This window comes from Hesperophylax consimilis, chromosome 16 (assembly GCF_061612785.1).
Source record: "Hesperophylax consimilis isolate HC1 chromosome 16, BYU_Hcon_1.0, whole genome shotgun sequence".
Classification (NCBI taxonomy): domain Eukaryota; kingdom Metazoa; phylum Arthropoda; class Insecta; order Trichoptera; family Limnephilidae; genus Hesperophylax; species Hesperophylax consimilis.
The window spans coordinates 16,080,839-16,103,968 of record NC_142851.1 but is presented as its reverse complement, the minus strand read 5'-3'; the positions used below and the strand labels follow the sequence as shown (position 1 = coordinate 16,103,968).

The following is a 23,130-nucleotide window of genomic DNA, read 5'->3' as shown; positions in this document are numbered from 1 at the left end:
TAAATATGTAAAATACGAATGGAAAATATGTGGTGATCTAAAAATAATAGGGCTCCTACTAGTACTGCAAGCGGGATACACAAAGTATTGTTGTTTTCTGTGTAAGTGGGACAGCACAGACAGGAAAAACCATTATGCCAAGAAGGACTGGCCTACTAGAAAGCACCTTAACCTGGCACGAAGAATGTTCAACATGCTCCCTTAGTAAAATCTAAAGATATCTTACTTACACCCTTACACGTTAAATTGGGTTTGATGAAAATTTTTGTAAAAGGCTTGTCTAAGGATGGAAATGGCATGATTTACTTAAAGCAAAAGTTTCCTAAGTTCAGCGAGGCAAAAATTAAAGAAGGAATATTCGTGGGACCACAAATAAGGGAGGTCTTAACTGATCCGAATTTTATAACAGTGTTGAGACCAGTCGAGCTAGCCGCTTGGTCAGCCTTCAAGGATGTTGTCGAGAACTTTCTTGGAACTCATAAAAGTGAAGACCATATCAGCATTGTGTCTGAAATGCTCATGGCCTATAAAAATATGGGATGTAACACGTCACTAAAAATACACTTCCTTCACTCTCATTTGAATTTTTTCCCAGAAAATATGGGAGATGTCAGTGGGGAGCACGGCGAACGATTTCACCAGGACATTGCGGCTATGGAAAAGTGATACTAAGGAAAGTGGAGTCCATCTATGCTAGCAGACTATTGCTGGACCCTGCAGAGAGACTCTCAAGATACTCACAAGCGCAAATCAGGAGCAAAAAAATTAAATTGAATTAGTTTTGAAATTTTGTTAAGTAATTACCCGTCATACTATGGAAGAATAATGTAAAAAAACTTTGTTAAATAATAAAAAAACCTGACCTATCAATTTTTTTTTGTGATTAATTTCGTGTTTATGGATACTAAATAAATATTAAAAAATAGCTATGCTTAAGGGACTGCACTTAAAAAAATAAATGTCGACCAGTGATATAGGCTCGTTGTCGATGACAAGGCATTCTACCAACTTTTGGTGGCACTCGCGCACACATACGTATTTCTCTGAAATTGGATGACATTATAAAAAATTGCAGAAGTTACGAAATAAATCTCCAAACTAACTAACTAACCATCACGCCGTTTCCCCGCAGGGGTAGGCAGAGAGGACGGACCGCCAAACAACTCGGTCTTGGCACACACTCCTTGCCTCATTCACATTCATACATCGTCTCATACATACTCTTCTATTGTTCTGACTCTTGACATGGCCCGACTCAAGTATCTGATTCACTTGGTCGTGCCATGTCTTCCTCGGGCGTCCCCGACTTCTGCTACCATTCACATTTGCATCGTATATTCTCCTTACACTCCTTTCTTCGCTCATTCGCTCTACATGCCCAAACCATCTAAGCGTCCCTTTCTTGATCTTACTCATTACGCTTACATCAGCCTTGCACTCTTTGCGGATATCCATATTCCTCACACGATCATACATGGTTTTACCACACATACGCCTCAGGGATCTCATTTCAACAGCATTCAATCTACTTTCATCCTTTCTTTGCCATTTCCATGCCTCACTTCCATACATCAGGGTAGGTACCAGCACTCCATTGTGGACTGCTAACTTCGCTTCTTTTGACAATATAAAAATCTAATAAATAAATCAATATAATAAATCTCCGAACCATCCAATTAGGATTTGGCTCAAGTGATGCGCGGTTCACTCATTTTAGTCAGTCCCTGGGTAGAAAGTTTCATATATTTTTTGATACATCTGTTAATAAAGATAGATTTATTGTAGTAAAAAACTTTGTTTTTGCGGGTTGATTCTGATCCATGAAGTACACCAGTGCGTAAGCAGGGGTATCTTTTAAGTGATTTACCCAGTGTTCCGGTATTTTCTGTCGTTTTTGTTTTCGTCTGAGAATTTATTATTTTAGAATTTAGCGTTTGTGGATATTGTAAAAAACTGGATTGATCGAAGGTAACAGAAAACGTTTCTCAGTTCTGTCATAATAATCAAATTAAATGTGTTTCTTTTCACCGAGTAATAAGTATTTGAATAATATTGAGCCATGTCCATTGTTGTCCATGTATGTATTCCTTAACTATACATCTTCACAGACATACACGGGGTCTATTCTGGTGGCTGTGAACCCTTACAAGGAGCTGGAGTGTTACAATGCGGTAAGTGCCCACCTAAATCTGTTATTAGTGTAGTTGCAACACCTTTCATAACTGATTTTTATTGTATATTATTATCGTGTGTTGTTTGCTTAGATTATATTTATGCCAATGGTTGTTTGCGTGTTTCTATTGACGATGAATGGTTTCCTTAATAATTACTATATACTTTTGGTTCATCACAAATAATAACTATATAAGCTTTTGGTGAAGAATTATTAGTTATTAATTTTTTGGAATAACTTTATTAAGTATGTGACCGTGTCCTTTTCTGATTTTTCTGTTTCAGATTTTCGTTTAGAAATCGCTAATATTGTCTTTAATAATTAATTAATTATTAGTTACTTTCTCATTCTTTATGTTGTCAATGCCTTTTGGTGTGATGCAATAACTTGGTAGAATCTCCCAGTGTCGCCATCTATGTATGAGTCTTCACTAAACTTTATTTATCTTTTAGCTTTGTACTCGTTGCTCCCTTGAGGTGATGTGTCACAAAAGTGGCACTGTAAAAATTTATTTTTCTAGTAGTTTTGTGAACAGTGTAAACCTCGCGCCCAAAAAAGTATGTTTCTAACATCAAAAATTGCCTAATACAAAAAAAAAAAAACATCAAAAACAAAATTTCCTCTGAAATCATGAGGTTTGTAAGTGGGTACAATATCTACCTACCTACTTAATTATAAAAAATATATTTTAGGTAACATTTTTATTATCTTCAGGCAGGTCAGTATAATAATTTTAAAAAAATGCACAAATATGTAATACGACTTCAATTTTGGAAATGTTATCTTTACTGGACCATTAAAACGGCCACCATCTTGAGCCGGAAACGGAACGTATAAATAAATTTACAGACTGGTGAAATGCAAAACAGTCGAGTTAAAGCAGGACTTCGCGAAGCTCAGTCAATTGTATTCAGTAATCATATTCAATTATCAATACAATATATCAAAATGTATTTTTCTTTTAAGATCTTGCTTGTTATAAATATGCAGTTGCGGCTCTTGACTTTTGGGTGTTTTAGAGTGCTAATATTACAAAAAATGGCATAATTGGCCATGAGCCGCACGGATTTCAGAAGATTTTGATTTCAAAATCGAATTTTCGAAAAAAAAAAAAAAAAGGTTTTCATTAACATCAACATCAGCGCCCTTGAGTTGATTTCTCACGAAAACGGCGCTATATAAATTAGCCAAATATTATTTTTATCAATAATGCCATTTTTGTAGTATTAGCACTCTAGAAGACCTAAAATTCACGAGCCGCCACTGTATATATGTATTATATTTTTGTTCTTATAAAACATGGTTTCCAAGCATGCTTAGTATAAACTTCTAAAATACACTTTATATGTGATTTTTTGCTTGAAAAGGTATTCCACAATCGTGATTACTACAGAAATCTGCCACAATCCGCAATAACTCGGTTGAATTCCCAGGCCACTGTGATTTGTTCTGGGATTTAGATTGACCATGAATTCACCTCCAAATAAATGAAGCCAGTCAACTGTTTTTTTCCCTCGTATACACACTGAAGAAATTTGATAAATATCTTTCATTAACTGGACTGCTAGACCGAGTGGTGATCTTTATATTTTCTTTTTCAATGCTTTTTCGACAATTGCAAACTTGATATAAATCGTACCAATTCATCATTCCATCTCTCACTGAAATCGAAACCGCCTAGATCACAAGGCCGGGACACTGAATCATTTCAGCCTCCTAACTTGTATGGAACCTTCGACCTTAAATCAGTTTCAACCAATGTGTAGTGTGGATGTATACTGAGTTAGCGATGGGTCATGACCACAGACATAGGAATTAATAGACGAGAAGATAATGGCGAGGGGTAAAATCAACTGTTGAAGAACGAAGGGAGTGAAGCTGACTGTGATTCGTCAATAAATCAATCTGACAGTAAATAGGCATCTCGCATTATAATATCACCATTTACTTCTTAAAATTAAAATCTGCTTTTGAATGAATAGACATTTTTACATGGGAGCGCAAATTACTCGCCACGTTATGAACTAATTTGCGAAGTCCAAATTCGGCAAAAAAATTCGGTTCCATTTTCAGAGTCGAATATTTCGTTTAAGTATTTAGTTAAGACACTTTTATAAATGTTCATAATTTACTTCCCAGCAACCAACCAGCTTTGTGTTTCGCGTCCAGACGTTTCTCGATGTGATAGTATATGTTTATAAAACTGATCTATATTATACGATGTGAATATGCTTAAAATAAAGTAAAATAATGCTTATATATGGAATGTAATACGACATTTGGGTTTATTCTCTTTTTCACATCTATTTTTACAAGTTTTCATAGTACAAGTCAACATTTTGCCGTGTTATTTCGTAAAATGAACCGATGATGACTCGACCATAGTTCGCACAAGAATGATGACGTCACGTTTTCAAATTTCACTTGAGGCCATACGCGAGCACAGCCGGCTCCAATGGAACCGGTATTGGGAGTGGGGATAATACGCTTTTAATCACTTAGGGCAGGTCTACTAATATTCATATGTCTATGGTCATGACTCATTTTGTTTAGAGCGGGAGTCACGGTACCAACTCAATATTTTCATACGCCTCTAAGAATTCGACTCAATTGAACGGGAGCCGTGAGCTCAGAGCGTATAAGCAATGAAAATACTGTGCTCGCACGATACGACTCCGTCGCTACGGCTCCCCCGATACTGCTCCTAGCGTATGAATGATCGTACGACTCTTGGTACCGGTGAACCGCCTCATAACACGAGTTAAATAAGACGCTTGGTATTTAGTCGGTGTATGTACAATGTACATATCATGTCCAAGTCCAGATATCGGACTGTCTGACGCCGTTCACGTATCTGAGTATGCAATAACAATTAATTATTGGATAATTTCAATGGCGCTATTTTAAAATTTCTCCTCCTGATAAAAAGAGTTAACCGCTCTATTGAGCCGTGGTACGATTTTAAAAAGAGCTAGCTCTTGAACGACTCATCGCTATACTGAGTATGAGTTAAAAGCATGGACCTAAAAAGTCCTGGACTGAGTAATTCGAGAACAATTTGAAGCCGCGGGGTGAGGTTAAAGATGTATGAAAAATGCCAAAAACTACAAAAAAATATTAATGACGTTCCCCATTCCTTGTCTCATCAAATACCCCAAAATATCATAAGCCGTTATAACTGCGTTAACCACACAACAAATAAAATATTAATAGTTCATTATATACCACTTTGCATACAAATCAGTTCAAAAATTAGTCAAGCAAGATGGCTGCCACTCACCCTAGATTTTGGCTTCAATGCCACTCATACAAAATCGCACTAATGCTCTGTCCAGGGCTTTTTAGGTCCATGGTTAAAAGTTAGAAGACATATGCCAAACGGTGACCGGATAACTCATCAAAATGATAATTCATCACATCTTTAAAAAGTTATATAAAGTCATGGAAAGTGATGAAACAAAAACTTTATTAACTGGCTTAAGTAGGTTAGGTTAGGTTTAATTTTTTTTTCATCGTTTCTAATGACTTTATGGCACTTTTTAAAAGTTTGTTGAATTGCCACTGTGTTGAGTTATCATGGAACCATGCCAAACATACGAAAGAGTGACTTATCACAAATATAAGCTCTCCTAAAGATCAATTTAGCCAAAGCACCGTCTTGTTTGGAAAGCTCGTACCTCCATAAGTGCCTTGATATAAAGTGATCCTTTGTTGATTAATCAAATCATACCCGAGCTATTGATGACTGTTGGAACTAACTGTCTTTGAATGTTGTACAAGCATTTGGTGGGTTTTCTGACTGTATAACATTCGATTTTATACCTTTTAATTATATTGAATGCAAATTACTAAAAAAATAATGTCAAGCCTGCATTAAATTTTCTCGTAGACAACCATAAATAAATATACTCGTAGGTTTACTTTTACATTCCGACGCTTTTAGTGAAATGAAAGAGTTTTCAGTCGTAAAATTATTTATACATATTTCTTTTGAAGTCACGCGTTTTCTTTAAAGTGATAAATGAACGTCTCAGGGACCTACCCTCGTGACATCCATCAGAAGAACTATTAATTCCTTCACGAATTCCATAACTTCCTGCCGTAACCCTTCGCTTTACGTCTGAAGGTAGGTTCACGTAATTGTATAATCTTACAGTGGTATATGCTGACTACGAGTGCCCAGTAAAATTTAACACTTTCCCGACATAATTACTAATTCCTGATGATCTCAAACTGTGCCCGTGGTATTGTTCTCAGGTGCAAAGCTTTCACTTAGAACAAATTTCACTTCGTTTCATTTTTACACTCAAAATAAATATGACATATTTATCAAAATATCCCACTTCGCGGCCATTTTACATCGTACTTTTTGCCGGGAACTTGATGGGAGTCGCTATATGCACAGCGACTAATCGACAGGGGGCGTGGCCAACATATCCGAGCATACCCGAAGTGAAGATAGGTATAAAAGGGACACTTTCTTTTGAATCACAAACCATGTTACACAAACCTAGCGTAGCCGCTAAACTAATTGAAAACTGGGATGTTTTTCTTGCCTGGACGCGAGCAGGCGGTATTAAGGGGACACTTTCTTTTGAATCACAAACCATGTTACACAAACCTAGCGTAGCCGCTAAACTAATTGAAAACTGGGATGTTTTTCTTGCCTGGACGCGAGCAGGCGGTATTAAGGGGACACTTTCTTTTGAATCACAAACCATGTTACACAAACCTAGCGTAGCCGCTAAACTAATTGAAAACTGGGATGTTTTTCTTGCCTTGACGCGAGCAGTCGGTATTAAGGGGACACTTTCTTTTGAATCACAAACCATGTTACACAAAGCTAACGTAGCCGCTGAACTACTTGAAAACTGGGATGTTTTTCTTGCCTTGACGCGAGCAGGCGCTATAAAGGGGGCACTTTCTTTTGTATCACAAACCATGTTACACAAACCTAGCGTAGTTCTAAAAAGGTTTGCTTACATTATATTATTACAACGCCATTTCTGACGTTTCGTTTCACCGCCCACCGCGTTTCACTGATTTTGCAACTCGGAACACCTCGGGTATGCTCGGATATGTTGGCCACGCCCCCTGTCGACTAGTCGCTGTGCATATAGCGAAATCAACATGGCCGCTTATAATTTGTTAATAAATGTCGATCTCAAACTATTTTCTGTTTTTTTTCATGTTTTTCCTTTATTATTTCAACTAAAATGAAGCATAATACGTTTGCCCCAAGGTAAGTTCATAATTACTTCTCATACCGTCGAGATTTGGCTTAATTTGACAATTTTAGCGCAAAAACAGTGAGGGCACTGATAGACAGCAAGTTCCCTTACAGTATTATTCGAAAATCGTATCGTATCACCGTATCGTGTCAAGCCTCTTGTCACGTTGTGAACACCACTACCGTCATACCTGCATTTTTATTACCGCGTATCCAATGATAAATATAAAGAAGCGAAGTTAGCAGACCACAATGGAGTGCTGGTATCTACCCTGATGTATGGAAGTGAGGCATGGAACTGGCAAAGAAAGGATGAAAGTAGATTGAATGCTGTTGAAATGAGATCCGTGAGGCGTATGTGTGATAAAACCATGTATGATCGTGTGAGGAATGTGGAGATCCGCGAAGAGTGCAAAGCGGATGTAAGCGTAATGAGTAAGATTAAGAAAGGGACGCTTAGATGGTTTGGGCATATAGAGCGAATGAGCGAAGAAAGGAGTGTAAGGAGGATAGAAGTTGGGGACGCCCGAGGAAGACATGGTACGATCAAGTGAATTAGATACTCAAGTCGGCCCATGTCAAGAGTCAGACTAATAGAAAAGTATGTATGAGACGATGTATAAATGTGAATGAGGCAAGGAGCGTGTGCCAAGACCGAGTTGTTTGGCGGTTCGTCCTCTCTGCATACCCCTGCGGAGAAACGGCGTGATGGTTAGTTAGTTATTTAGTTAGTTTAGTATCAAATGCTTCAATAAATCTGTAGCTTCTTGGATGATCGGGCAAAAATCGTCATATCAGAGCGTCGTATCATGACGTATCGTGACTGCGTATGCGTATCATACCCGTCCACGCTAGCGATCATAAATATATTATAAAATTATTAGTTTTATTATTATGTCTATTGTATAAGTTTGTATATTATTCTTTGGACTATAAATATATTTGTATTGTATAAGCTGTTTGTTTCTTATACATAAATAAATAAAATAATACTCTTGGTGATATGGTGGTCTGATACGTTAAAGTGATATTTAATATGTGGAACCGGCTTTAGAAACGTTAAATTTTACGGTTTACCTAAAAAGCCTTATTTCTGCTTTCCACCTTCAAGGGAGCCATCAATCACGGCGGAAGTTACCTTTCCCCTTATAAGCTTTAAGGGCGCACCTTCCCTTAATACGGATCCTCTGAAAGCTCCGTTGTAAGCTCTCACTCTTTCTCGTAAAAGACACGTGTCACGGAATGAAAGATTGAAACTAGTCTCTCAGCGGTAGGACCATACACTAATATCTTATCATGGGCCTGCTCCGTTGTAACCTCTTTCTCATAAACGGTGCATATAACAGAAAGAGACGTTACGAGTGAATGCGTAGTTTTCGTTGTGTTTCGTGCGTCGTTTATGGGAAAGAGGGAGAGGTTACAACGGACCTAATGGCGGTATGTCTGGTCAAATCAATAAACGATTTCGCGTGTGATAAAACAACAAAGCTGTCAGATCGGGAGGATTAATTGCATTCCCGAGTGTCCATTTTTTAAAGCCGCACTCTAGTCTACTTGGCCAAAATCATTAATCTATTACAGTCTTCGTTTAATATATTTTTTAATTTAATTAAACAAATAACGTTTAATTTGATTTAAATTAGAGTTTAATTTTATTTTTTTGAATGAATAAATAATTTAACTATTTAAATGGAATCTTGGAAGTAGAACTTAACCCACTTAAACAAAATTCGATCGAGATGAAACTCGGCAGATATGCTCGTTGTCTAGGCCAATGCATCCTATCAACTCACTGGTGCCACTCACGTAATTGGATGACATTATAAAAATGTGCATTTAAGCAGTTAACATACGAAATAAATCTCGGACCATCAAATTAGAATATGGCCTAAGTGATGTGATGAGCGGTTCACTCCAGTTAAGAGGCAGTTACTGGGGAGGAACGTTAAATCCTCAGTCAAATACTATAATACATCTATTAAAAAACCCTTTTTTTCGTGTTGAATTTTTGGTTAGTTTTAAAAATATCATACATTAACACGTATTAACACGGGTCTTCCAATTGGGAAGTATTTATCCCCTTGCCCAGTAAAGATCACACAAAATGCATTAGTCTCATAATAAAAGTCAAAATTAAAGCCATCAACTGTTCATAATTTGGCAATGCACAAAAATAATTAATTGAAATTGTTCTGAAAGCAGAGCTCAACATATTAAGAAATTTTTAGTTACCAGACTTTTTGGAGGGATTCTAAGCAATTCAATATAATCGAAGTAAAAAAAATTATACAACAATTAACTACTTTACCCACCTGACAGCTGTAACTTTAAAAAGTGCACAATAAACACTGCTGACTGTGGTTTGGCATATACAATATATTTACTGTCCCAATTTAAAAATTTTATGGGATGCCCAGAAGCAGTTTTAAATGCTGGCGTCCCACAGGGATCGGTTCTGTCTCCAACTTTGTTTTTGTTTCACATCAGCGAGCTTTTGTCGTGTGCACCAATTCGTTGTTTCGCGGATGACATACATTCCATGATAGCTTTTTGTTTGACAAGCCCTCAAAGGATACACAAACTTCAACAGCTCGGAAGGCTTTCAAGAAGATAATGGACAGTTACCTCGAGAGGATTTTCTATTTGGGTAAGAAGAACCTAGTCGAATGTAACGTTTCAAATGCCCAATCATATCTTATTATATGGTGGCATTTATTTTATCTCGGTATGGGTGTTTTAGGCTAATAATGATTGCTTATAATAATTTGATATCCGATTATCTAAAAGAGATCGAAATGACAATATCCTTCAAGGGAAGGCTGCATCGAAGCCAGAGTGATGTTAGCCTCTCAGAAGCTGGGCGTACGGTACATTGCCCCCAGATATTTAATAGTATACGTGCGCCCCACTGTTGAATTTGGCCTCCACCTCTGGTCTGGAGCCCCAAAATACCTGAATAAAACCCTTGACTGTGCGGAAATGGGCGGTTCGTTTGATATATTCCCCAACCTGAAACGGTTTGCAATCTTTAAAGCAGTTGCGTCAGGTAAGTATGCTGTTATTCTTCTACTGGTATTACACAAAAAACAGTACAAAACTATATTATTGATAAAAACAAACATAAAATATCATAAATAGACCAATTAGACAAGCGTACAAAAAAATAACAAGTTTCAACGGTAAACACAAGCTTTGGACTAAGACACCACAAATACCAGGCAATAAAAGCATTCAACAATCTTCCACTCTATATAAAAAGCGAGAGAAACAAAAAACATTTCAGAGACAAATCTAAAAGATGGATTAAAGAGCAAAAAAGGAAAAACAATAAAACATATATTACTCGCTCCACATCGAAGGAGTACAGTCGCGTAATTTTGTGACAAGTAAATCAAGTAATATAGTTTACATTAATAATTCGCCCACCTGGGCGATACATTCCATCCAAAATGGAAACTCAAGAAATTATTAAAAACATTAAAGATTTAATAAACAAGATCACTTCAGTGAAAGACTCAAAAATAAAATTAACACTGGAACAGAACATTATATCACTGGAAGAAAAATTTCAATATGAACTAATAAACCTACAAAAAAAGATTATAGAATTACAAGAAACTAATATTAAAAACAATCATCACTACGCACAGAAACTAGAAGAAATTCATAATAATAACAAAAGGACATATGCAAATGTATTAGGTGACAATAAAAACTTCGTGAATACAGGTGCACACATTCCAGAACAGAAGCACGCCATCATAATTACATCTAAAAACACCTTGAAGGCCGAAGATATAAAAATAAAAATTCAAAAAAACATTAATTTAACTAAAATAAAAGTTGGAGTGAATGGAGTAAAAAAAATCGGAGAGCAAAAATTACTGATCTCATGTCAAAAAAAAGAAGATGCAGAAAAGTTAACCGAAGAAATTAATAAGGTAATTGGAAAAGAAATATTGGCCGAAGAAATTAAAAAAAAGAAACCGTGTTTAATGTTGAAAAGGCTGCAATGCCAATTGACTGAAGAGGAAATTATAGATGGGATCGTACAACAAAATGAAGGATTAACCCTGGAAGACAAAAACAACATCAAGCTTATCAAGGAACTAAAAAACAAATACAATGAAGGAAAAGAAAACGACACCACTAACTACATTATTGAAACAACCGGTAAATTAAGAAAAACGCTACTAGAAAAAAACAAAATAAACATCAAATTCCAAAGAGTATACATAGAAGACTGTAACCCGCTTACTCAATGCTACCACTGCCTTAAGTTCGGCCACACAGCGCAAAGATGTCTCGCCAGGACGCAGCCCCCCATTTGCCCTCATTGCACAAAGGAGCACATTCTGTCTAAATGTGAAAATAAAGAACAACCTCCAACATGCAACAATTGCTGTGTTCAAAACAAAAGATTTACTATGAATTATTCTACAGAACACAGAGTTGATAGCATGAAATGTCTCTATCGGCAAAAAATGCTTCAACTAGCTAGGGAGCGCATCGACTATGAATAATACGGTAAATTTCATTTCTTTAAACTCTAATCTAAAACTTAAAAATGAATGATTTTTTATGTAACGCATTAGATAAAAAAATGTATATTGAAGAAAATTTATGTCAATCTATGAAAGATTTTAACTTAATTTGCTCTGAAAAAGGATTTACCCTATTTCATGTAAATATTAGAAGTTTAGAACGAAACATGGATGAATTAGTTATAACATTAAAAGAATTAAATTTTTTCCCGGGCCTGATTGTGTTAACAGAGACACACTCTGCAGGCGAAATCAATTACACTATTCCAGGCTACACATACCATGCGACAATAAACAAAATAAACAAAAACTCAGGTATCGGATTATTTATTTCTAACCAGTATAATGTTCTCAATATTAAAGAAATAATTAATGTTAGTAATGTTAACATATTAAATATAGAATTTAAAGACGTAAATAAATATTATAACATTATTGCTATTTATCGTACGCATACATCGATAATACCTCAATTTATAGATGAATTAAAAAATATTCTGTTAAATTTTAGAAATAAAAATACTATTATTGTTGGAGATATGAATTTAAATATTGCAAACGACTATTCTAGTAAAGATAAAGACACATATCTAAATATGTTAGCAGAACTCAATTATTTATCGTGCATAAATTCTTATACTAGAAATGTTAAAGGTCAACGCCCTCATGCTTAGATCACATTTTTACAAATATTCCTGATATCCAAAATATAAAATCAGCTGTCATTCATACAACTATCACTGATCATTATTCATGTATTTTTAACTATAAATTAACCAATCCAACTTTGCCATTATTTAAACAAAATAATTACTCAAAAAAAGTACTTAATATGGATACATTAAAACACCAATTAGAATCAGAAAATTGGAATAAATTATTACAATGTAATGATGTCAATATATGTTGTAAAATGTTTGAAGAAAAAATATCTAAATGCATAAATGACTCGACAAATAATAATATAATAACCAAATCCAAAGTGTCGAACTTGAAACCTATAAAACCATGGATTACTCATGGTTTAGTAGTATCTGTACGACATAAGCAAACTCTTTACAAATTAACTACTCAACAACCAAATAATAAAAATTTACTAAATCATTTTAAAGCATATAAAAACAAACTTTCATATATTATAAAAAATACAAAACAAAAGTATTATAAACAAAAGTTGAATCAGGCTGAAAATGATAGTAAAAGAGTGTGGACAGTTATAAATGAAATAATTGACAAGAAAAAAAACAAGAATAACGACATCGCCACTATATTTCATGACAACATGAAAACATGTTGTAAAGAAAATCCCTCAAAAGCTGCAAACATATTTAACACCTTCTTTGCGAACGTAGGGGAAAATCTTGCCAATCTCATTCATACTGACCCAAATATAACATTTCCAGACTGTAGTATTGATACTGACAATAATATAGCAACATTCCAAGTCACCACAGAGAACGAAATAATATCAATTATAAACGATATGCAAGGTGGTTCTGCCCCGGGTTTTGATGGAATAACAGTTAATATTTTAAAAAATATTAAAAATCAAATTTCTAAACCGTTAAAACACATAATAAATGTAAGTTTCCAAAGCGGAGTGTTTCCATCAATCTACAAACAAACTACCATTACTCCAATATTTAAATCTGGTAACCCAGAAGAAGTTAGCAATTACCGACCCATATCAGTAATATCGAACATAGCAAAAATTTTTGAAAAGATAGTTAAAAAAAGGATAAACCAATTTGTAAAATGTAATAAATTAATTAATGAAAATCAGTTCGGTTTTATGGAAGGTAGAAGCACTCAGGATGCAATTGCAAAATTAACTAGTCTTGTTCATAACTCATTAGATAAATCATTAAAATGCATTGGAATTTTCATAGATCTAAAAAAAGCTTTTGATAGCATATCACACGACAAACTTATAAGTAAATTAAGAAATATTGGATTAAGTGGTACAGCTATAGAATGGATAAAAAGCTACCTTTTCAAACGCCCTCAAGTCGTAAAAATCAACGATGTACTTAGTCAACAAAAAACAAGTCACTTCGGCATACCTCAAGGTACAGTCCTGGGACCGTTACTGTTTATCATTTATGTAAATGACATATTCAATCAAAGATTAAATGGAAAAATAATATCTTATGCTGATGACACTGTCATAATAATTGAAGGTACTGATTGGAATAATGTTAATAACTTAGCAAATACTGATATTAATATACTAAAAAATTGGTTCGATAAAAACCTCCTCTCATTAAATACTGAAAAAACAAAATGTATCCCATTCTCTATCAACAAATTTAAATTAATACCAGAATTAAAAATTATAATACATCAACTTAAATGTAACAGAACTAATTGCAATCAAGAATGTTCTATACTTAGTCTAACTTCTGAAATTAAATATCTTGGTATATATATAGATCAACATTTTAAATGGAAAAAACAAATTTGTGAACTTGTCAAAAGAATTAGAAAATGTATTTATATATTTATAAGACTTAGAAATATTCTTAGACTAGAAAACCTAAAAAGAGTGTACTATGCAATTGTACAATCTATATTACAATATGGTATTATTGGCTGGGGAGGAACTTATAACAATATATTAAATCCACTTAAAATAGTTCAAAGATTGATAATTAAAGTAATATTGAAAAAACCATCCAAATTTTCTACCGAGATTCTCTTTTCAATATTCAACGTACCCACAATAGACAATATATATATAAAAAATATTCAATTCTACAAATTTATAAAGAAATACAGTTAAATAACTTACAATTCAATTCATCAGCAAGATATCAAAAAACTATCAAAATCCCAAAACTCAATACAAAGCACACACAAAATACCTATCTCTATCTAGGTATAACATATTTTAACATCCTTCCATTATATCTAAAAAATATTGAAGATATTCAGGAATTTAAAATAAAATTAAAAAATTACCTAAAACTACTATAAAAGTCCATATCTTACTCTTATTATTATTTCCTTCAAATCTTGAAACTGTATTATTGATAAATCTTGCCTATTTCTTACTTATCCCTTTGGTTTTGAAAAAATATTATTTACTTACTTACATGATTCCATATAATTGAGCTAGGATTCACTCACCAAACACAAGAGCCTCGTCTCTTTATGGTGAGGAAAAGCTATTATTATTCACCTTTATAACACTGTATAATATGTATAAATTGTATATTTATTGTAAAAAACATACAAATATTAAATAAATAATAAAAAAAAATATATGTACGTAATACACAACACCATTACAAAACACAAATCATTATTTACAACCGTACCTCATAGAAGGTACGAAAATCACAGATTTTTTTCTTTTAATTTTTTTTCATTATCATCTTGATTATTTTATTGTATTGTATTTCAGCTCAGTTTCGCCTTATTTTATTTTCAATTTATTTTTTATTATTATCCCTTTATGAAATATTATCAAATTATAAAATGGAGTCCGCAGCACCCAGTGCGGCCCACATTATCAAATAATGTTTTGAATAACATAAAAAAAAATAATTACATAAAAAACAATGGAAGATGCTCCGAGGAACTCGTGTCATTGAACCCTTCGGCACCGGTGCACAGTCGGGTAACACGCCTAACATAATATGTACACGGTTGACATTTGTCACGTGATAACAGGTCGCTTCTACGACTTGTTCAACAGCTCGGCTGTGGAACGATTTGCCGGCCTCTGTTTCGTGTGTTTCCTCTCCCTGCAATATGGGTATCGTCAAGACCCATGTTCATTCTTTCTTCTCCTCTTTCTTCGGCCTCTGTTACTTGTGTTTCCTCCCCCTGCAATATGGTTATCAGTTATCATCAAGACCCATGTTCACTCTTTCTCCTCCTCAAAAAACCCTACACACATCATCTACAAAGATGACGTAGTCCCCGAGGGAAATTGTTTTCCTCAGAGCCTCCTGTGTGGAATTAATCTTATGAAATGTTGCCCGTTTAGAATTTGTACAATTTCAGATGGGAAGCATATACCACGGTGCCTGACTAAGAGAATGAGAAATAAGTTAAAATTCGGGCGAAGCCTGGTGGTAGTACGTATAGTAGCTTTTTAATACTACAGATTAATCATGAATTGTTTAGTCTTCGTTACCCAAACTTGTTCTTCAGAACGGCATAATATTATAAACTAAGTAGGTAGGTATAATCATATTTAGATTACTTGGTTTACTTGACTGTTGAGGCTTGGTTACAAGGCACAATAATAATAATTGGATAGTTTGTATAGCGCCGTAAGATTTAGGCAGGTCACTTTAGATAAACACACTTCTATTGAAGAGTTTACAACTTTGCCCCCAGAGTACATTATAGTAAAAACACTGGACTTTGATTTTACATTTGTTATTTTACCTCCATTGCTATTGATATTACATTTATTAGTGGAATAAGAAGAGTTGATATTTATTTTAAAAGACTGGAGAATTTAGGACTCTTTAGGACTGCAGAATGTTTCTAAGGATGGGTTGTTTCATAGAATTTAAATAATTCATCAAATTTCAAAGCTAATTATTTTCATGTTCTGTGGAAGTTCTGTTTTTAATTCAGTTCTGTGAAGCAATTGTACCAGAGAGAAATCATAACAGAACTTGAAAATATCTTTGAAATTTAATGAATTGTTCAAATTCTGTGACATAACCCTCCTTAGTTTATATTTTTTACACATTTAGTTAGTGGCCAACTGTGTAGATGAAAAGTTTCTGACAAAAGATGAGTATAATTTAACTCTGTATTCTGTTGAGTCTGTGATCATTCTTAAATCATATCGAAGTAGTGGCAGTCCATTCCAAGCTTTTACCTTGTCGGCATCTAAAATGTCAATAGCGGATGTCAAAACAATGTTGCTGGATTCCATTTACGGTTTTGTGTTAGATTGGGTATCGACTGTATTTTTAGAAAGCTCATTTGAAAGCCCAATTGCTTATTATCGCATCGTGTTGTTTTATTGGTCCATAAGAGTATGTGAAATGATACATCTGGTGGGTCTTGTGTCTTGTTTCTTCATAACGGGTGGCTTTAAGTGCTTCCGTGACTATTTTAAAACCTTTAAAGCTCGTGGATGTTGAAATCCTGTGGTCAATACATTGCTCTAAATGAGAAAATGAAAAAAGGCTGTTTATCTTTTAAATTGGTATTGGTTTTGGAACACAATCATTGCACTCATTTTATGAGATGTTTACTCGGTTAAAGCTTTCTAGCCGCTTTCAAAAAACTAAGCTTGGTTTTACAAAAGTAATAACGGTTATGTGGTAACCATTATTTTTGCGTGGATCCTCTATAATGTCAAAGTGGCATAATATTGTGTACATGCAATAAAAAGTTTTATAATATTGGTTTACGTATTTTATTTTCTGATAATGTTTACTGGTGACTACCTACGTTTTCATTTTTTTTTATTTTTTATATTTACTCCACACAGGAGGCCCTGAAGAAAATAATTTCCCTCAGGGCCTATGTCATCTTTGGGGATGCTGTGTGGAGGGTCTTTTTGTGGAGAGGAAGGAGTGAACATGGGTCTTGAAGAGTCCCATGTTGTAGGAGGGAGGAAACACAGAGGCCGGCAGTTCGTTCCACAGCCGAGCTGTTGAACTTAAGAACGAATCGTAGAAGCGACCCGTTCTCATGTGACAAGTGTCAACTGTGTACAAATGTTGGGCGCGCGTTTGGCGTGTATCCCGACTACGCACCGGTGCCGAAGGGATCAATGACGCTAGTTCTTCAGAGCATCTTCCATTGTAATACCGATAGAACAAGGACAGCATACCTACCTGACGCCTGTGCTCTAAAGATTGCAGTCCGTTTGTTAAGATTGGGGAATCTATCAAACGGACCGCCCGTTTCTGCACAGAGTCAAGGGTTTTTTTCAGGTATTTTGGGGCTCCAGACCAGAGATGGCTGCCAAATTCGACAGTAGGGCGCACTTGCGATTTGTACAGGGTGAGCAGTTGTGTACTATTAAAGTATCTGCGGGCCCTGTACAGTACGCCCAGCTTCTGAGAGGCCAACTTTACTCTAGCTTCGATGGAGCCCCCGTACCTGAGCTGGTCACTTATAATTACACCAAATCAAAGTAAAAATCAAAGTAAAAATCATCAAAGTATCATGTAGGGCACGCTCCGTCAAAAATGTTGAATCATTATAACTTTGCTATAAAAAGTGTTTTCACCGCAGTTTGACAATACACTCGGTGGGAGAAACAGCTGTCACAAGCGAAAACGCATATATGAAACTATCATATATTTAAAATAATAACACAGGTATCAATATTTTTAGTCTCAAGTTTTTCGAATATAAATACATCAAATAATAATTAAATTGAATTTTATCCACTTCGTTTCCACTGAGACCAAATTTTTTTCCAAACTCGTCCTTCACGCGTTTTTGTTGGTTGATGGTTTTTTTAAGGAAAGGAAAGAGAGGAAGCTCAGGGACGGAAAAATGGTACCAGAGATGGGTAAGAATATAGGGGTTAGTGTATCCAGGAGTGACGAACGTGTGAATACATCCCTCCCGATGCGGTGCAAGACGATGGATCGAGAGAGACCAATTTAAGAGGTCAAAAGGTCTTCCTAAACCGGCCTCTCCAGATCTGGGGTCTAGCACAGTGAAATTGATTTTCAACTTTATAATATCGGATGGATAGGCGTGACTACCGATGATTTTATAGCAACTTTTGTTTCTCCAGGCTGAAACGGAATCAACTCATCGCGTCTTAGATGAATTAATTACCTATGTTATTAAGGATCGTGCATACGATTTCATTCAATTCCAAGAGCTTAGTTAGTTCACCTCCATTCTTTAATAAGCCAGTTATCTTGCATAACGAACAACATTATCCCAAAAGTTGTGCATATTGACTGCTTATCCGACAACTTGGAGGCCGCGCTAAAAGCAGCGACTTTTGTCAACCGACTGTCGTAATCATATTCTGACCGTGCTCGCAAATATCGCTAATGGACCATAAGATTACGGATTTCGTCAATATCGTATTGACATTGGGATTTATCGATCCCACGTAGCTGATGAGCAAGCGTATCCGCAGGCACTATCTGATGAACCCCGGGCACCCCTGGTAAGTCACCATAAGTAGCGACCACTTGGGTTGACCTATGGTTGAAGAGTTGGTTGTCCAATAAATAGTTCCGGGACGGCGGTACCAATAATTATTTTTTATAACATTACGGATTGCTGTCTAGATCGTTATAAATGTGCCGCTTATACAATGTATTTGCAGTGACAAAAACCTTATGTTGTAGGAAAAGAAAAACATATCGATATTTTGATCAACTACATTTAGGAAGCACATGGCTCTCCCCACGGGTGAGTTCATGAACAAATTGGTGCGGCTCGCTCTACAATAAAGGAGGTTCTTAGTGACGTCCTTGAGAGTGAGACTCTGGTATAAATAAGTTTATCTGAGCCAGAATCTCATTGTTAGATATGTAGCCGTTTATTAAGAGATAAATATATTTAATCAGAGCAATAACTCCACGTTTCTCTAAAGAGTGGTAATTGGTCATGCCCAGGATATAAGCAGGTGCGTATAGCCAAGGGTAATTCGTAGAGAACCAAAAATATATTTTGAACTCTCAATGCACAAAATGTACGTTACTTCGTGTGGGGCCCAAATGATTGAATTTGACTCCAATACACTTAAGACTGTATTGCATAATAAATATCCCAAGCGTTTATGCGTTGCGAAACGAATACGAATTTTTAATTACGAAGCCAAGAAGCTTGAATGCTCTGCTAACTAAATGGTTGATGTGTTGGTAAAAATGTAGTTTACTGTCATAAATAACCCCAAATTTTTGATTTGGTAAGCGTTGGAAAATAATTTCATAATCAAAAACATACGGACTCTTTGATCTTGTATATACGAGAAGATATTTCACTTAGTTGTACTGTAGCTTTGGCCGTTTATTTTGGCCCAATTTGAGACGCTATCGATATCACATTGAAGAATAACGCAGTCATGAAGGTTTTTAATTGAACGGTACAGTTTCAGGTGAAATTGTTGAAATAGATCATAGAAACAGTGAAAAAAATGAAGATGCTTACCTAACTTATATATAATATTGTAAACATGAAAGTAATTTCCACGATGTTATGAATTTAATGTAATGTAAAAAGTAATTTCTCCAATGATATGAATTTATTGTTATGTATTTGTGTTACTTAACCTACTTCATATGAACTAAACCTTCCCAGTTGGACAGCTCTCATCTGTTTAAATCAGAGATTCCCAAACTTTTTTGCCCCGTAGACCACTTGCCATTTTTTTTCCGTAGACCCCCTACCTGCCGAATATTGAATTTTCCTAAAACTATTAACGTCCTATGTGATAATCATTTATTTTTTTTAGTAAAAATATTACCTTCCCTTGCCTGCCCAACAACCGGGTGGCGGTATAGTTGCTCTGTCTTTACATTGTGCAGACAGGGGCACCCTTGTGAGGTATTACACGAAATGAAAATGAAGCAGGATAAGAAACGGGAATTTCTTTCTGTTCCTGGGCCTTCAGAACTGCCCCTTAAGTTATTTATCAGTGCTTATTTCGGTCAGTTGTTCTTGTCACATGATATCCGATTCTTCAACGTTGCATTTCCATAGTCAAAATGTCCTCAAATTTAGTTTTGAAGTCTGTGTGAAGTGCATTTAAATGTTGGACGTCATTATTACCCTGGACGTTTCTCAAAAACAAGTTGGGGAACTAGGTAAATTCGCGGCATCCAATGTGCAATGTTTTTGCTTAAATATATTAATTCTGACGAGAAAAGGGACGTAGACTCTATTTGTACACCTCAATTAACAACGTCTATTGTGTCATTTACGGAACTCCTAAATGTTGACTTGAGGTAAATAGGGGTCCGCTCGTATGTACCCCCATTTGAATCTCGTGGACCTCCAATTTTTTTTCTCACTGACATAGACCCCCCAGCATGCCGATATCGACCCCTGGGGGTCCATATAGACCATTTTGGGAACCTCTGGTTTAAATTATAATTGAAAAAGCGGATGGCACATTTCGGAGTTTGGCATGTGTACTATTATACTATGTGTACAGTGGGTACACTGTACATCATAATTTAGGTATTTACAATGTTGTGTTATCTATCTCGTCAAATAATATAAGGGGTAGCGGCGGGGTATTTGTGTTGCTTAAAGCCTGGTATTTGTGTTTAGATAAGGAATTTACGTTTAAATATTCATACCGTACTTACAACATGACCTCATATCCGTATATCTCACTACATGTAAGCGCGGCTGAATTTTGCGTCAAAGTATGATGTAGGTATAGGCTGTAAAGCCTTTTGATGTAGTCACGTCAATTGATGTTTTTATTGACCGTTTTACATTTCGTCTCTCTGTAAATTTGTTTGTACGTTCCGTTTCTGGTTCAAGGTGGTGGTCGTGTCAATGGTTCAGTAAAGATTATTTTTTCAGACGTGAAATCGTCATGTTTATTTTGACTTTCTAATTGGCATTTTTTTTCAGTATTATGTTACCTACATGCCTGAAGAAAGTTTGAAAAAGAATTTTCATTGAGATCGTGGCTTTGGACAAATTATATAATTCCTCATTTGAAAAAAATAAAAATGTTGCATAAAATTATATGGTTTATAAAAGTAGGTAAGTGTTGAAGTTCCTAATTTTTGTTTTAATTTATTAAATAGGGGAAAATTAGAAAATACTCTTTTGGACACAAGGGCCAAAAACTGTTCATGGAACTACTCGTTAAATAGATTATATTGGTCAATAATGTGCACTGATAATATTGTCTCTGTATCGAGGAAATAGACACTAGAAAAAATATATGTTCAGCTAAAAAAAATTAACACAAAATAAATGCGTTGTTGACAATTTTTCGGTTGATTAAGAATAGCCCTGTGATCGGCGCTATTTCCGTACTGGGTCCTCGAACTCGAGGGACATTCCTCTGAGGAACAAGACTCCTCGCCCCTCCACTTCTTCCCGGGCTAATTATACATGTTAAAGGGACGGCAATGACTTTAACTTTCCAGACGTCCCGAAGGAATCATCAGGAAGAATTAGAGAGATATAATGCGTAATCATTGGAAGTACACGCAAGGGAATGTAAGATAATACCTGCGAGCGTTATAACAAGATGACAGCCTCCGTGGAAGGGTTGAAGAGCTTTAACTTTCCGACTCAAAGCTCTTCTCTGTGCCTTTTTCCTTGATACAGATATATTTGTGATATAGTTGTGAATGATGAAAACTAGGAGCTGGTGGATGATTTTGTATATTTGGGAAGAATATATTTGTAATATAGTTGGGAATTATGAATATTTGAAACATGTGGATGAGTTTGCCTATTTGCGAAGTATGTTTACGAGAAATGGGAATGCTGAAATTGAAAGAAGGGTAAATGCAGATAACTCCATCAATGGAGGACTAAACGCGGTTGGCGCTGGTAAAAAAATGTCCAAAGAAGCGAAGCTAGCAGTCTACAATGGAGTACTAATACCTACCCTGATGTATGGCTATGAAGCATGGAACTGGCAGACGAAGGATGAAAGTAGACTGAATGCTGTAGAAATGAGATCCGTGATGCGTATGTGTGGTAAAACCTTGTATGATCGTGTGAGAAATGTGGAGATCTGCAAAGACTGCAAGGCTGATGTAAGCGTAATGAGTAAGATTAAGAAAGGGACGCTCAGATGGTTTGGGCATGTACAGCGAATGAACGAAGAAAGTAGTGTAAGGAGAATATGTGACGCAAATGTGAGTGGTAGAAAAAATCGGGGACGAGGAAGTCATACCACGATCAAATGAATCAGATACTGGAGTCGGTCCATGTTAGGAGTCAAAATAACAGAAGAGTATTATGAGACAATGTATGAATGTTAATGAGGCAAGGAGTGTGTGCGCCAAAACAAAGTTGTTTGGCGGCCGGTCCTCTCTGCCTACACTTGCGGGGAAACGGCGTGATGGTTAGTTACTTAACTTCGCGCCACGATTATATTTTAAAACATCGATCTGATAATAAAATAATATTCAAAATTGTCTTAACAAGGTCGAAAATAAAATTGGACTATGGGTTGGGTAGACATTTTTTATATTTTCTTGAGTGCGGTCCAATGTTTTATTTTTGACAATTTTTATGCTGCA

General features: G+C 35.5%; 1 protein-coding gene across 1 annotated transcript in view; it reads left to right on the top strand.

Moving 5' to 3' along the window:
- The window catches only part of Myo81F (unconventional myosin 81F), a 234,505-nt gene that overhangs the window by 118,233 nt on the left and 93,142 nt on the right, over nucleotides 1–23,130 (top strand). Inside the window, exon 3 of the mRNA XM_089640966.1 lies at nucleotides 2,109–2,171. Within this exon, the coding sequence (XP_089497092.1) occupies nucleotides 2,109–2,171 (63 nt within the window). The remainder of the gene's footprint in view (nucleotides 1–2,108; nucleotides 2,172–23,130) is intronic.